The 12,984-nt window shown below is 41.8% G+C and overlaps 1 protein-coding gene across 1 annotated transcript; it reads right to left on the bottom strand.

Annotated features, from left to right (window-relative positions):
* Positions 1 to 10,918: 10,918 nt before the first annotated feature.
* LOC121455897 (proteasome subunit alpha type-2-like) lies at positions 10,919 to 11,780 on the bottom strand. The gene has a single exon (XM_041663675.1). It carries the CDS (start codon positions 11,766 to 11,768, stop codon positions 11,064 to 11,066), a length of 705 nt encoding a protein of 234 aa, XP_041519609.1. The 5' UTR covers positions 11,769 to 11,780; the 3' UTR covers positions 10,919 to 11,063.
* Positions 11,781 to 12,984: the final 1,204 nt, after the last annotated feature.

Here is a 12,984-nt window from a genome sequence, read left to right on the forward strand (position 1 = left end):
AGAGAAGATAATGTACCTTGAAGAAACTCCACATAAAGTTTACAAACGTAAGCCACAGGGCAAGAAAATGCCCCTACCTTGACTGCTGACATTATGTAGTCCTAATTAGACAAGCAGGACACAAAATACCCTGCTTCACAGAACAGTGTGTTAAATATGCTAGGTCTGTAGGCCAAAGATGAATGCCCCAACATTGCAGAGGAACTTTGGGTGACAGTCCAGGAAGCCAGCTGTTTCTGTCATTACATTTTTTTTTTGGAAGTCACTTGCTTATACTTCCTGCTCATTCAGTTAATATTACTTCCTTCTTGAGTCTCTGAGGGAGTTGAAGATTAAATAGTTATAGTTACAGCTTACCCGACACAGAAAGCAAGTTATGATAGAAAGCAAATTAGGTACAATACTTTGGACTCACCAAGATAGGATAAATATGAAGTATTTTCTCTGAATTTGTCAAATTCAAATAGACTAAACTTTGTTGATGTATTTATTACCTGTATATATTGTATATAGCTATTGTTTATAGTTTTTCTTATATTAGTTATATTATTTCTTTTTTTAATGTAGACAAAAAGGGGACATGTAGTGGCATTTCAGTTGTATTTTAATATATAAAGACTGGCTGAAGATCTGAGTGTAAAACAGTCCTGCTGGTCAGTCTTACAGACCAGGTTATGGTAAACACACATCTTTTTTTTTTTTTCTTCATAGTCAGTTTTTTTTTTATTTTTTTTTATTGCGAAAAGAAGAAAAATATACATAAACAAAAAACAAGTTTCCACCTCCTCCCAGCCTCCCATATCCCTTCCCCTCCTCCCATCCTTCTCCCCCTCCTCCCACCCTTCTCCCCCTCCTCCCACCCTTCTCCCCCTCCCCCCACTCCTCTCCCCCTCCCTCTCCAGTCCACAGAGCAGTCCAGGTTCCCTGCCCTGCGGTAAGTCCTAGGTCCTCCCCCCTCCATCCATATCTAGGAGGGTGAACATCCAAACTGGCTAGGCTCCCATGAAGCCAGCACATTAAGTAGGATCAAAACCCCCTGCCATTGTCCTTGGTGTCTCATCAGCCCTCATTGTTCGCCATGTTCAGAGAGTCCGGTTTTATCCCATGCTTTTTCGGTCACAGTCCAGCTGGCCTTGGTGAGCTCCCAGTAGATCAGCTCCACTGTCTCAGTGGGTGGATGCACGCCTCGTGGTCCCGACTTCTTTGCTCATGTTCTCCCTCCTTCTGCTCCTCCTTGGGACCTTGGGAACTCAGTCCAGTGCTCCTGTGTGGGTCTCTGTCTCTATCTCTATCCATCACCAGATGAAGATTCTATGATGATATGCAATATATTCGTCAGTATTGCTCTAGGATAGGGTCATTTCAGGTTCCCAATCCTCAGCTGCCCAAGGAACTAACTGGGAACCTCATCTTGGGCACTAGGGAGCCCCTCTAGGGTCAAGTCTCTTGCTCACCCTAAAGGGGTTCCCTTAACTAAGAATTGTGGTTCCGTGCTCCCCTATCCACCTTTCCTTTATCCCAATTCTCCTGATTCCCCAAGTCCCCCCTCCTTCCCTTCTACCTTTTCTCTCCCCATCTCCCCTTATCCCCATCCCACCCCAACCCCAAGATCCTAATTTTCTCCCCGGCATTTTGGTCTACTTCCCTTAGCCAAGAGGATAACTATATGTTTTTCCTTGGGTTCACCTTCTTACTTAGCTTCTTTAGGTTCACCTATTGTAGACTCCGTGGCCCTTATTTATGGCTAGAAACCAATTATGAGCGAGTACATCCCATGTTCATCTTTTTGGGTCTGGGACACCTCACTCAGGATAGTGTTTTCTATTTCCATCCATTTGCATGCAAAATTCGAGAAGTCATTGTTTTTTACCGCAGCGTAGTACTCTAGCGTGTATATATTCCATACTTTCTTCATCCATTCTTCCATTGAAGGGCATCTAGGTTGTTTCCAGGTTCTGGCTATTACAAATAATACTGCTATGAACATAGTTGAAGAGATGCTTTTGTCTTATGATAGAGCATCTCTTGGGTATATTCCCAGGAGTGGTATTGCTGGGTCCAGGGGTAAGTTGATCCCGAATTTCCTGAGAAACCGAAACACTGACTTCCACAGTGGTTGCACAAGATTGCATTCCCACCAGCAATGGATGAGGGTACCCGTTCCTCCACAGCCTCTCCAGCAAAGGTTATCCTTGGTGTTTTTGACTTTAGCCATTCTGACAGGTGTAAGATGATATCTCAAAGCTGTTTTCATTTGCATTTCCCTGATTGCTAAGGAAGTTGAGCACGACTTTAAGTGTCTTTTGGCCATTTGAACTTCCTCTGCTGAGAATTCTCTGTTCAGTTCAGTGCCCCATTTTTTAATTGGGTTAATTAGCATTTTAAAGTCTAGTTTCTTGAGTTCTTTATATATTTTGGAGATCAGACCTTTGTCTGTTGTGGGGTTGGTGAAGATCTTCTCCCAGTCAGTAGGTTGCCTTTGTGTCTTAGTGACTATGTCCTTTGCTTTACAGAAGCTTCTCAGTTTAAGTAGGTCCCATTTATTCAATGTTGCCCTTAATGTCTGTGCTTCTGGATTTATACATAGGAAGCGATCTCCTGTGCCCATCTCCTGTAGGGTACGTCCCACTTTCTCTTCTATCAGGTTCAGTGTGTTCGGGCTGATATTGAGGTCTTTAATCCATTTGGACTTGAGTTTTGTGCACGGTGAGAGATATGGGTCTATTTTCATTCTTCTACAGGTTGACATCCAGTTGTGCCAGCACCATTTGTTGAAGATGCTTTCTTTCTTCCATTGTATACTTTTGGCTCCTTTATCAAAAATGAGGTGTTCATAGGTTTGTGGGATAAAATCCGGGTCTTCTATACGATTCCATTGGTCGACTTCTCTGTTTTTATGCCAGTACCACACTGTTTTCATTACTGTAGCTCTGTAATAGAGTTTGAAGTCAGGGATGGTAATGCCTCCAGAAGATCCTTTATTGTATAGGATTGTTTTGGCTATCCTGGGTTTTTTGTTTTTCCATATAAAGTTGATTATTGTCCTCTCCAGATCTGTGAAGAATTTTGATGGGATCTTGATGGGGATTGCATTGAATCTATAAATTTCCTTAGGTAGAATTGCCAGTTTTACTATGTTGATCCTCCCAATCCAAGAGCAAGGGAGGTCCATCCATTTTTTGGCATCCTCTTCAATTTCTTTCTTCAATGCCTTAAAGTTCTTGTCAAATAGATCTTTCACTTCCTTGGTTAGATGTACCCCAAGATATTTTATGCTGTTTTTGGCTATTGTGAATGGTGAAGCTTCTCTGATTTCCCTCTCTGCTTCCATATCCTTTGAAACACACATCTTTAATCCCAGTAGGCACAGTAGTTGCTATCGAAATTGGGTGGTACATGCCTTTAATCATGATGGTGTATGCCTTTAATCCCAGCCATACAGAGGATTATAAAATGGGAGGAAACAGCTCTCAAAACACAGCCTCATTCTGAGATTCCTGGAGGCAGGATCACCATTTTAGACTGAGGTCGAGATAAGAGTTAGTGGCTGGCTGTTTTGCTTTTCAGGTCTTCAGGTTGAACTCCATATTCTCTGAGTTTTTATTATCCGTGCATCATTAGAGGGCAAGAGAGCTTTTTGTACAGCATGAAGGTCTGAGTTGAGTTCCCATGCACTCATGTAAAATCTGGGAACGACCTCGTGGACCTGCAACTGTTGTGTTGAAAGGAAGAAATACATGGCCCTGAGGAGGTTGCTGGCCAGTCAATATAGCCAAAACTTGTGAGTTTTGGGTTTACTGAGAGGTTCTGTCTCAAAGTAAGTTTGGGTACAGTAAAGGGAGACTCCTGAATCTGCCTCTGTCTTCCATACATTCACAACTGAGTGAGTGCTTACACATGATCATATATACAATACACACACATGCATGCATGCATGCATACACACACACACACACACACTCACACACACCACTTGTGGCTGTGAACTTAACTATAGCTCAGGGCTCCTTTCTAAACTCACAAAGTCCCTCTGACTTATTGATTTGTCTCTTTGGAACTTGCTTAATAAAGCTCAGCAGATCAGATCACACTGTGTGCAATACAATATGATGAAAATATCTGCAATCTAGAAGGCTGGAATTCATGCAAAATTTCACAGTCAGAATTAATAATACACCTTAAAGTCACTTCAAGTTTAAGACTGCCAATCTACTGTGTTTTCAGCCTGCTTATTTTTTATACCTCTAATAGAACAATGTGCCTACCAACTTTACTTGCTTTAAATTTTTTTTGTAATCAACTTTTACAATCTAAGCTGGTACATGGCTGTGATCTTAAATCATGTAGTCTTTCTTTCCTACCTCTGAGGAAGAACAATGCATGTGTATTATTTGCTGAAAGCGGCAAATGCCAAGGTCAAAAATAACCTTCTGAAATCTACAATAGTGGTTGAATGTTTGTCTAAAATTTGTCTCTACTAATAGAACAATGCAGCAAAATGCACTGTGGGCTTTTCTCTTGATTTCAAGATATGAAGTGCTGAGGATGTTACTGAAATGAGAATACCCTGCTGAGTGTCAACGCTGTGATGAGTTTGATGTATTTCCTCTTCCTTTTTGTGTGATATTTAAGTACACACATATTCATAAATACTATCAAGCTCTCTTGTCCAGATTTTTAAGCTTTGCCTACACATTGTTCTTAAACATTCAGTGGGAGGGAAGTCGGCTATAGATTGGCTGATCTAAAACAAGTTCATCCACATAGCTTTGAAAAATAGACTGTGGGTCTTCTGTGCCTTATGTGTTTAGTACAGGTTGGGCTAAAGAGAAAGAGGTCCTTTGAGCTCTGCTCGTCTCACAGTTCACTAGAACACTAGGAAGAACATTCAATAAGTGTGGAGGCCATTTCTTCCCGCTTTACGTGGTTCGGAGCCAATGATATGCTGAAATCTAATTTCACTTGGGTAGGGAAATACAACCTAATTCTATTAAGTAGTACTGCAAAGCCACATGACAGAAGGTGCAGGGGACATATTAAGTGTACACTGCTCCCTTCTATCACAGTATCCACAAACAACTTGATTTTCCCCAAACCTTGCAAAGTGGAGGTCATCAGCTGCTTGCACATTCAGGTTTTGTTGTTGCTGCGTTGCTTCTTTGTGTTGTCTGGGGGCTTCACGCATTTACATAATAAGTTTCAGCTGTTTCCTCCACCCACATTCCTTTCTCTCATCCTCCTTCCTCCCAGTAAGTACTCCTCCACTTTCCTGTACAGTGGCATTTCACTGTTCTTGCTATACTGAATGTCATTGGCTAGCACCACTCCTCCATCAGATCAGATATTTCCTTAGAAATGACTCCTTCGGTCCTTTGAGGTCTCCTTTCCCTGTAGAAAACATGTCCCTAACAAAGTACTCTAGTGTGATCACTCCTTGTTTACGATGCTGTTGATTACACTTAGGTATATGCCATTACATTTCCTGTTTTTTTTTTTTTTTAATTTCTCTCTGCCACAGAAGGTGAGGCTGGTGAAAGAAGCAGCCATGTTTATTTACTATGTGTTCTTTGCACTTCACACAAAACAGAATAGTAACACATTTATTGAATGAAGAGTGTGCCAATGCAATCCTTTCTAACAGTTGAGTTTTATTGGAAGCATACTTGAAGGATGCAGCTGTCTGCATGGGTGAAAGTGCAGGAGGTAGATCCCACAGCCAAGGACCCTGTCAGGGAAAGAAGGAACCTAAAAGTTTGGGCCACCGTAATGTTTAAACAGACCCAGACGAGGCCAGAGTCCCTACAGCAAGCCTTATTGCTTCTCTCATTTCCGTCAATAAAGAGTTAAGTGTTTTGATGGGACTCAAGGTTACTTTTCCATGAGAGGGTTATATGATGGGAGGTTGTGACAGAAAGGAATCAGAGAAAATGAATAATTACTTTAATTATGAGCAATGTGTCAAGGAAACATGTGCCAAATTAATCTTTTCTGGAAGTAAAACAAATCTTTAAATTTATTTTAATCCTTAGTTCTTCTCTTTTATACACACACACACATACACACACGCATACACACAAACACGGTCTCGGCAGTTTTCAGGTCAGTTTCTAGTAACATTAATAAAAAGTGTGAATTAATTACAGGCATTAAAGTTTTTCTGTTCAAGGGATTTATTTTTCAAAGATTGATTTTTTTTTTTCTTGTCAGCTGGAGTAGGCATACCTTTGGGTTTGAGGAAAGACTGTTTAGGGTGACAGAAAAGCCTCTGTCCCCTTTCCTACCTAGCACCTCAGGTCACATGATGCACCACAGGGGCCCAACGTTCAGAAATTCCACACATCCAGTGGTGTCTTTGAAAGGGAGCTGGCTGAAATGTTCCTGGAGAGAGGAGAAGACTCTTGGGATGGCTTCACTGCTGACATTTGTTTCTAATCTATCACAACTCCCCAACCCAGGTTCACAGAGCTGCTGCACGCTCTCTGAAGCCTTAACAGAGGCATAAATCAGTCCCTGTCACAGCGGTGGGGTGGCATTTAAAATGAAGGAGGAGGTGTCATTTTGATTTTTTCCCCCCTATGCCAACAAGTAAGAAAACCCCAAGAGTTAAAAAAAAATGTCTTTCTGGAGGCTGGTGTTCTCTGCTGCACCTCTCGCCAAGTATTGAGGAAGTGTGCTGGGAAGGAAAGTACTCAGAAAACAGGTGAGACAGACAGACAGACAGACAGAGGCCTATACATCTGGGGTGGTAGATGCAAACCCGGTATGGTGGCACTGTAATAATCTTGCAATCTGAAACCTTGGGGGAAGCAAGAAAAAGAAAGTTCTTATGGAAATTTGAGGTTTCCCATGTAACAAATTTTCATAACCAAGGACCTAAATCTTCCAGTGTTTTTAAGTCATTTTTCGACTGCCTAAGTTTATTGTTTGTTATCTGGTTTTGACTTTGCAGACTTAGACCTGTCTCCCAGAAGTTCAAGGAGATGTTCTCATGTGCATGACTGGTGTGAGTTGTGATAGATGGCGACTCATAGGGACATCCGAGTCTTCTGTAAGTCTCATGGGAACACAAGACAATCTCCTAACAACTTCATCCTGTTCTAACAAGCTCTCTGCTGAAGAGTCCGTGCACTAGGGTTCGTGTGCAGAGATGAACAACTGTAAACAGAGTGCCTGAGGACGGAGGAGGAGCCAAGGCCAAAGTCAAGTGGAAGGCAGCCAACAGGGACATAAAATGTCAGAGCTGAGACCAACCAGATGTGTACAGAAATCGACCAGCTCTCAAAGGCCAAAACTAGATTGTTTCCCCTCCCCACATGAAGGAAAGTTGGGCATCAAGAAAGAACAGGTCCTTCTTGATCATTATATGCCACTCACTTCGAAAACAGAACTCTGAAGATGTTACAGAGTGATCCCCATTAGTAATTCAGGAAAATATCCAAAGAGCAAAATTCCATGTGAAAATACTGAAGACAACAGATGTCTCATTGTCAAATCTTAGATGAGTTCATCCGAGCTTTTTTTTTTTTTTTTTTTTTTTGTCGTGGCATCAATTGGTACCTCTATGATGGATATTGCATCTAATTGGTATACCTGGTGGCTGATCCACTACCATACCCCTAGGTCCAAAGAGAGACTGGCAAGACCAGAGAAACAAAGGTGATGATTCAGGTACTGTGTTAATTAACTTTTGTGTCACCATGACTGAAACACGTGACAGCAACAAGGGAGGAAAGTTTTGCATGGTCCATGGTTTCAGAGTGGTTTGAGTCCATTGTGATGGGGATGTGGATGTAGGAATCTATGAGAGGAAGGAGGGATGTGTGGAAACAGCTGTTGGTATCCTGAAACACCATGGCATGATGGAACGAAGGTCAGGCTGTACCTGTCAAGGACCTCCTGCTCCGTACTGGCTTTGTGGGAGCCTAGGCAGTTTGGATGCTCACCTTACTAGACCTGGACGGAGGTGGGTGGTCCGTGGACTTCCCACAGGGCAGGGAACCCTGATTGCTCTTTGGGCTGACGAGGGAGGGGGACTTGATAGGGGGAGAGGGAAGGAAATGGGAGGCGGTGGCAGGGAGGAGGCAGAAATCTTTAATAAATAAATAAATTATAAAAATATATAAAAAAAGGACCTCCTGCTTGTCAGTTCACACTTCCAGGAGATCCACAACCTTCCCGATACAGTACTACTAGTCCTAGGGAATAAGTACCCCAAATAAACAATGGGGTACCTTTCAAATCCAAACCACAGCACAGCTTTGCTTTGCAAAGAGCCTTTCTCAACTGGATGCTGTCTGAAAATTTCAGTGTCCCTGGACCTTGTGAAGGACAGGCAGCAGCTTTCTTCCTCAGTGCTGCTATCTCATCTCAGACAAATGAGCAGGAAAGGAGAGTGGCAGTACCATGGTGGTCACTTGGAAGCTTAACTTCCAGGTTGTGCAGAGCCAACAATGAGAAGGCAACCATAAAAGGCTCTCTGCCCTGACATCAGCCTGCCTCCCCAAAGGCTCCAGATATTCTTCTCCATCTCCTGGTGATTAAAACAACCCCTCCCCCTTAGAAAGCAAACAGTTACCTTTCATGGAAGGATAACTGGACTCAAGCTGATTATTTGTGTTCTGTCGTCAAAGATGACAGAGAAGGAGGCATTATATTTCACGTTTCTCTTGTTTGAAGTTTCAGTGTGAGATAGCTTAAGATTTTCTTCTCAGAAAGAAAGGCTGAGAGCAGAAAATCACCAACAACCTTCATTTGGAAATCCATATATAGAAAGCAAACATTATTTACATTTAAGAAAGATAAAATATTAACTTAAAGTAAGAAAAAAGAAAAATTACCAGACTATGCCAAATGTAGAGAAAATACCCAAGAAAGGTTGACTACAAACAAAAAGATTTTATTAATTTTGGGTGCTGGAAGTCCTACCAATGAGTCCTTGGTTCTACTGAGGGCACCATAGAAAGTGTCAGGGGCGCATGTCAGAGAGCCAGGGAGTCAGGTGTCAGCCTCAGCTTTTCATAAGCACCTGTGTAAGAGCCAAAGTTACATTTTAAGTTTTAATTGTTATGCCTTAGAGATCCCTGAAACAAAAATGCCTCTGGTCTGCAAGCCCCTTGTTCAAGGACAGACAGTTCCTGAAATCCTGGGCACTATTGTTTATGGGAGATAACAAGTCACATGTTCTTATTCCACTAAACAAGTTTGTTTGACCCATGTGCACCAGATGTGCTTGATCACAGGTGGGCAGGAGGGTCACCCTGAGTGTTTGTCAGGATATATGCTTGCCCCTGATTGGACCTAGTAAGAAATGCAATGAATTATGGGTTTCCTTCTTAAGCTCTTGCCATACTTGATTCCAGGCCATTTCCCTGGGAACCTAGTTATGAACCTGGTCAGAGTCCATCCATGTAGCAAGTATTTAATTAAAGCTTGCTTCAAATTTGGCTTCAAGTTGTGGTAGTGGCCTTATTCTTAATCAGTACAATTAGTACCTGTTCTCCCAAGAACTCATTGCAAGAGATGTTGTCTTAGTTACTGTTATATTGTTGGGAAGAGATACCATGATTTCTTAAGCAGTTCCACACTCTGTGACTAACCACCCAAATATATGAGCCTGTGAGGGGCAATTCTCATTGAAACCAACCACTACATTCCACTTCCCGGCGCTCAGAAGCTTGTAGTCATATCATAATGCAAAATGCTTTTTGTTAAACTGCAAAAGTCCCCATAGTATTTCAGTCTTAACACTGTGAAAGTCCAAATTCTCTTCTGAGTCTCAGGGAGTCTCTTAACTGCAACCCATGCAAAATCAAAAATGCAAATTACCTACTTCAAACATACAATGGCTATATATATATATATATATATATATATATATATATATATATATAACCATTCCCCAAAGAAGGAAATGGAGCATAGAGAGAAAATACTGGGTTAAAATAATACCAAACCCATCAAGACAAAGTCCAAATTCTGCATCTCCATGTGTAATGTCAAGGAATTCTTCAGATCTCCAATTCTTTTCAGCAATGTTGACTGTAACACACCTCTCTGCCTTGAACTGATTCCACACCCTGTTAGCAGCTCTCCTTGGGATACAACACAGGGCTATGTCATCTCCGATATCTTGGGTCATCAACACTATCCAGACTTCACCTTCACAGCTTCACATAAGGGACTGCCCACACAAATACCTGGCCTTCGTGGCTTTTCTTCACCACAGAGGAATATTCCATAACCCCTTTCTTGCTTTCTTCTTGACTCTAAATTTACAAGCACACGACAGAAGCTGCCAAGTTCTTCCACTTTCTATGGCTGGAATTTGGCCCCCTCCTTGAACAATTTTCTGTTTTCATGGCTTCCTTTGTTGCATAAGCTAGCCTTTAACTCTTTTCCCAAGTTGGAAGTTTTGTGTTTGAGTCTTTCCCTGAGGGCACCACTCCTTTTATTCCATTTTGAATTTGGCCTTTAAACTTTTTGCCTCCTTAAGCATAGGACTGGGCTTCAATATTGCATTTCTTGTTCATTTTGTTTCTCCTCCAATGCTACATTTACATTTTCCTTTGCCCCCTACCCCACTTCTCTTTCATCGTAGTTCTGTCTAAGAGTGATCACTAATAACTCCAAGATACAGTCAGCATCAGGCTAATGACTGCAGGACACAGTCAGCATCAGGCTGTCTGGAAATTTCCTCTGCCAATAGCATTAGTCCAAAACTCTTCAGTTTAGCCTCAGGCAGATTTTCAAGACAAGAACAAAAAGCAGCCACATTCAAGAAGGGTCTTTAGGCCAAATGATAATATTCTTCCCCTCTGAAGTTTTTTGAGCAGGGACCTGACAGACCATGTTGCCCTCAGCACCACACTTTTCAATGCTCCTACTAGGATGGCCCAGTACACCCCTCTTTTTTTTTTTTTTGGTTTTAACAGTTTATTATGATTCTTATTTTAAAAATGTGAATCCATTAAGCCATGTAGAAATAAGTCTGCACAAACAAAACATACTTTAAACATGTGTAAGTGGATAGACTGTGTGATCTGAGCTGTCCAGGCACATCTCCATCATGCTATGGCCTCCAAGTAGTCCTTCACTTCCGCTGGGGTGAGCCTCCTAAAGCCAGCTTCATTGTAGATCCCAACTTCTATGTTATCTTCTGTCATTTGCCCTTCGAAACTTTCCTTTAGAGTTAAGATGGCTGTATGAATGGCATCTTCCAGTTCTAGGTCTTCATTATATCTCTTCTCAAGGAAAGTCTTCCCATTCAAGTAATTCTTCCCCATTGCTGTGGCCTTCCAGGCAAAGTAGGCTCCAGATGGATCTGACTGAAATAAATATGGTCGTCCCTCATTCCACCTACAAATAAGTAAAGAAACACCAAATGGACGAACACCACCTGACTGGGTATACTCCTGCATCACAGAGGCTACTCTCTGTACCAGCTGGGCTGTGAGGATGGGTTCTTGGTAGACAAGATAGTATTGCTGGGCAAGTTTCCGAGCTCTGTGCACAAGTACTCTGTAATCTGGGCCCATGCCACTGTACACCAAACCAATGTGCTTGGTGATCGATTCCACTTTGTAGACGCTCCTTTCATCATACAGGATGGATTTCTGTTTTTTCTCAGTGGCTAATACTACACCATTTGCAGCTTTAATTCCCACTGAAGGGGCTCCTCCAGCTACTGCAGCCAAAGCATACTCGATCTGAACAAGTTTCCCAGACGGGCTGAATGTAGTCAGCGAAAAGCTGTAACCGCGCTCTGCCATCTTTACCCAGGAAGTCGGGCCAGTGCACACCTCTTAACACACTCAATTGCATTTCTATTCTGAAGCTCCAAAGTCTTCCATATTCTTCCGAACAACAGCATGATAAGGCCTGTTACAGCAATTCATCACTTCCTGCTACCAATCTCTATCTTAGTTACTGTCCCATCCTGTGAAGAGACAATATGACCAAAGCAACTCTTATAAAAGGAAGCATCTATAGGGGGTTTGCTTACAGCTTCAGGGGATAATCATTATTATTATTGTGGGAAGCAGATAGGCATGATGCTACAGCAGTAGCTGAGAATTTTACATCCTGATCCATAGGCAGAGAGTGAGAACAGAGTGATTAATCAAGACAGACAGACAGACAGACATAGAACAAGAGAAAGCAAAGAGACCGTGCCTGGTGCAGGATTTTGAAACCTCAGAGCCTAACCCCAGCAACATACCTACATGGCCATACTTACTTCAACAAAGCAATGCCTCCTATGCCCCCTTGTCCTTTACAAATAGTCCCAGCCCTAATGACTAAGCATTCATATACATGAATATTGTATTCAATATTCATGCTCTCATCCACACCACCATAGATGTATATTCACTTCTAGGGTGATGCCTCCAACATTCTAAGAACCTCCACTAAGCTCTCAAAGTTAGCACTGCTCTTCATACTGGTATCCAAGCTCCAACACATAATATTCAAGGTAAGAATCACAGGAGCTCTTCTTAGGGATAAACACACAAGTTACCTCACTTTACTTCCAATTTCTATTCCTTAACACAAACCTTGGCCTATAGATTAGTGGATGCCAAAATCTTTATTTAGCTCTGTCTTTCCTATAAGCCTCAGGTTTAAATTTATCCAAATGACTATTTGCTGCCTCAACTTCTGTCTAACATAGGTACATCAGGTGAAACATTTTAAACACTGACATTATGGATATTATTAGTATTGACATATTAGGACACTTAAGAACAATGTGGATATTATTCATGGTTCTGCTTTCATACTCAGCTAATCCGAGTTTTTTTCCTCATTGATTCCACAGTCGATCATTATCCAACTGTTCAAACTTTCCTGTCTCCCTTGGGTCTTTTCCTCCTTTCTCCCATCAATTGGATCTGTCCATTGTTACATACCTTTACTAAGCATGTACTATATTCCAGAAATTGTTCTGATTTCTCCATATGAACTATTTCATTTAATTCTCCTTAT

The sequence above is a fragment of the Microtus oregoni genome, unplaced genomic scaffold (genome assembly GCF_018167655.1).
Source record: "Microtus oregoni isolate MIOR12 unplaced genomic scaffold, Mior012 000014F_ref0000157, whole genome shotgun sequence".
In the NCBI taxonomy this organism is placed as follows: domain Eukaryota; kingdom Metazoa; phylum Chordata; class Mammalia; order Rodentia; family Cricetidae; genus Microtus; species Microtus oregoni.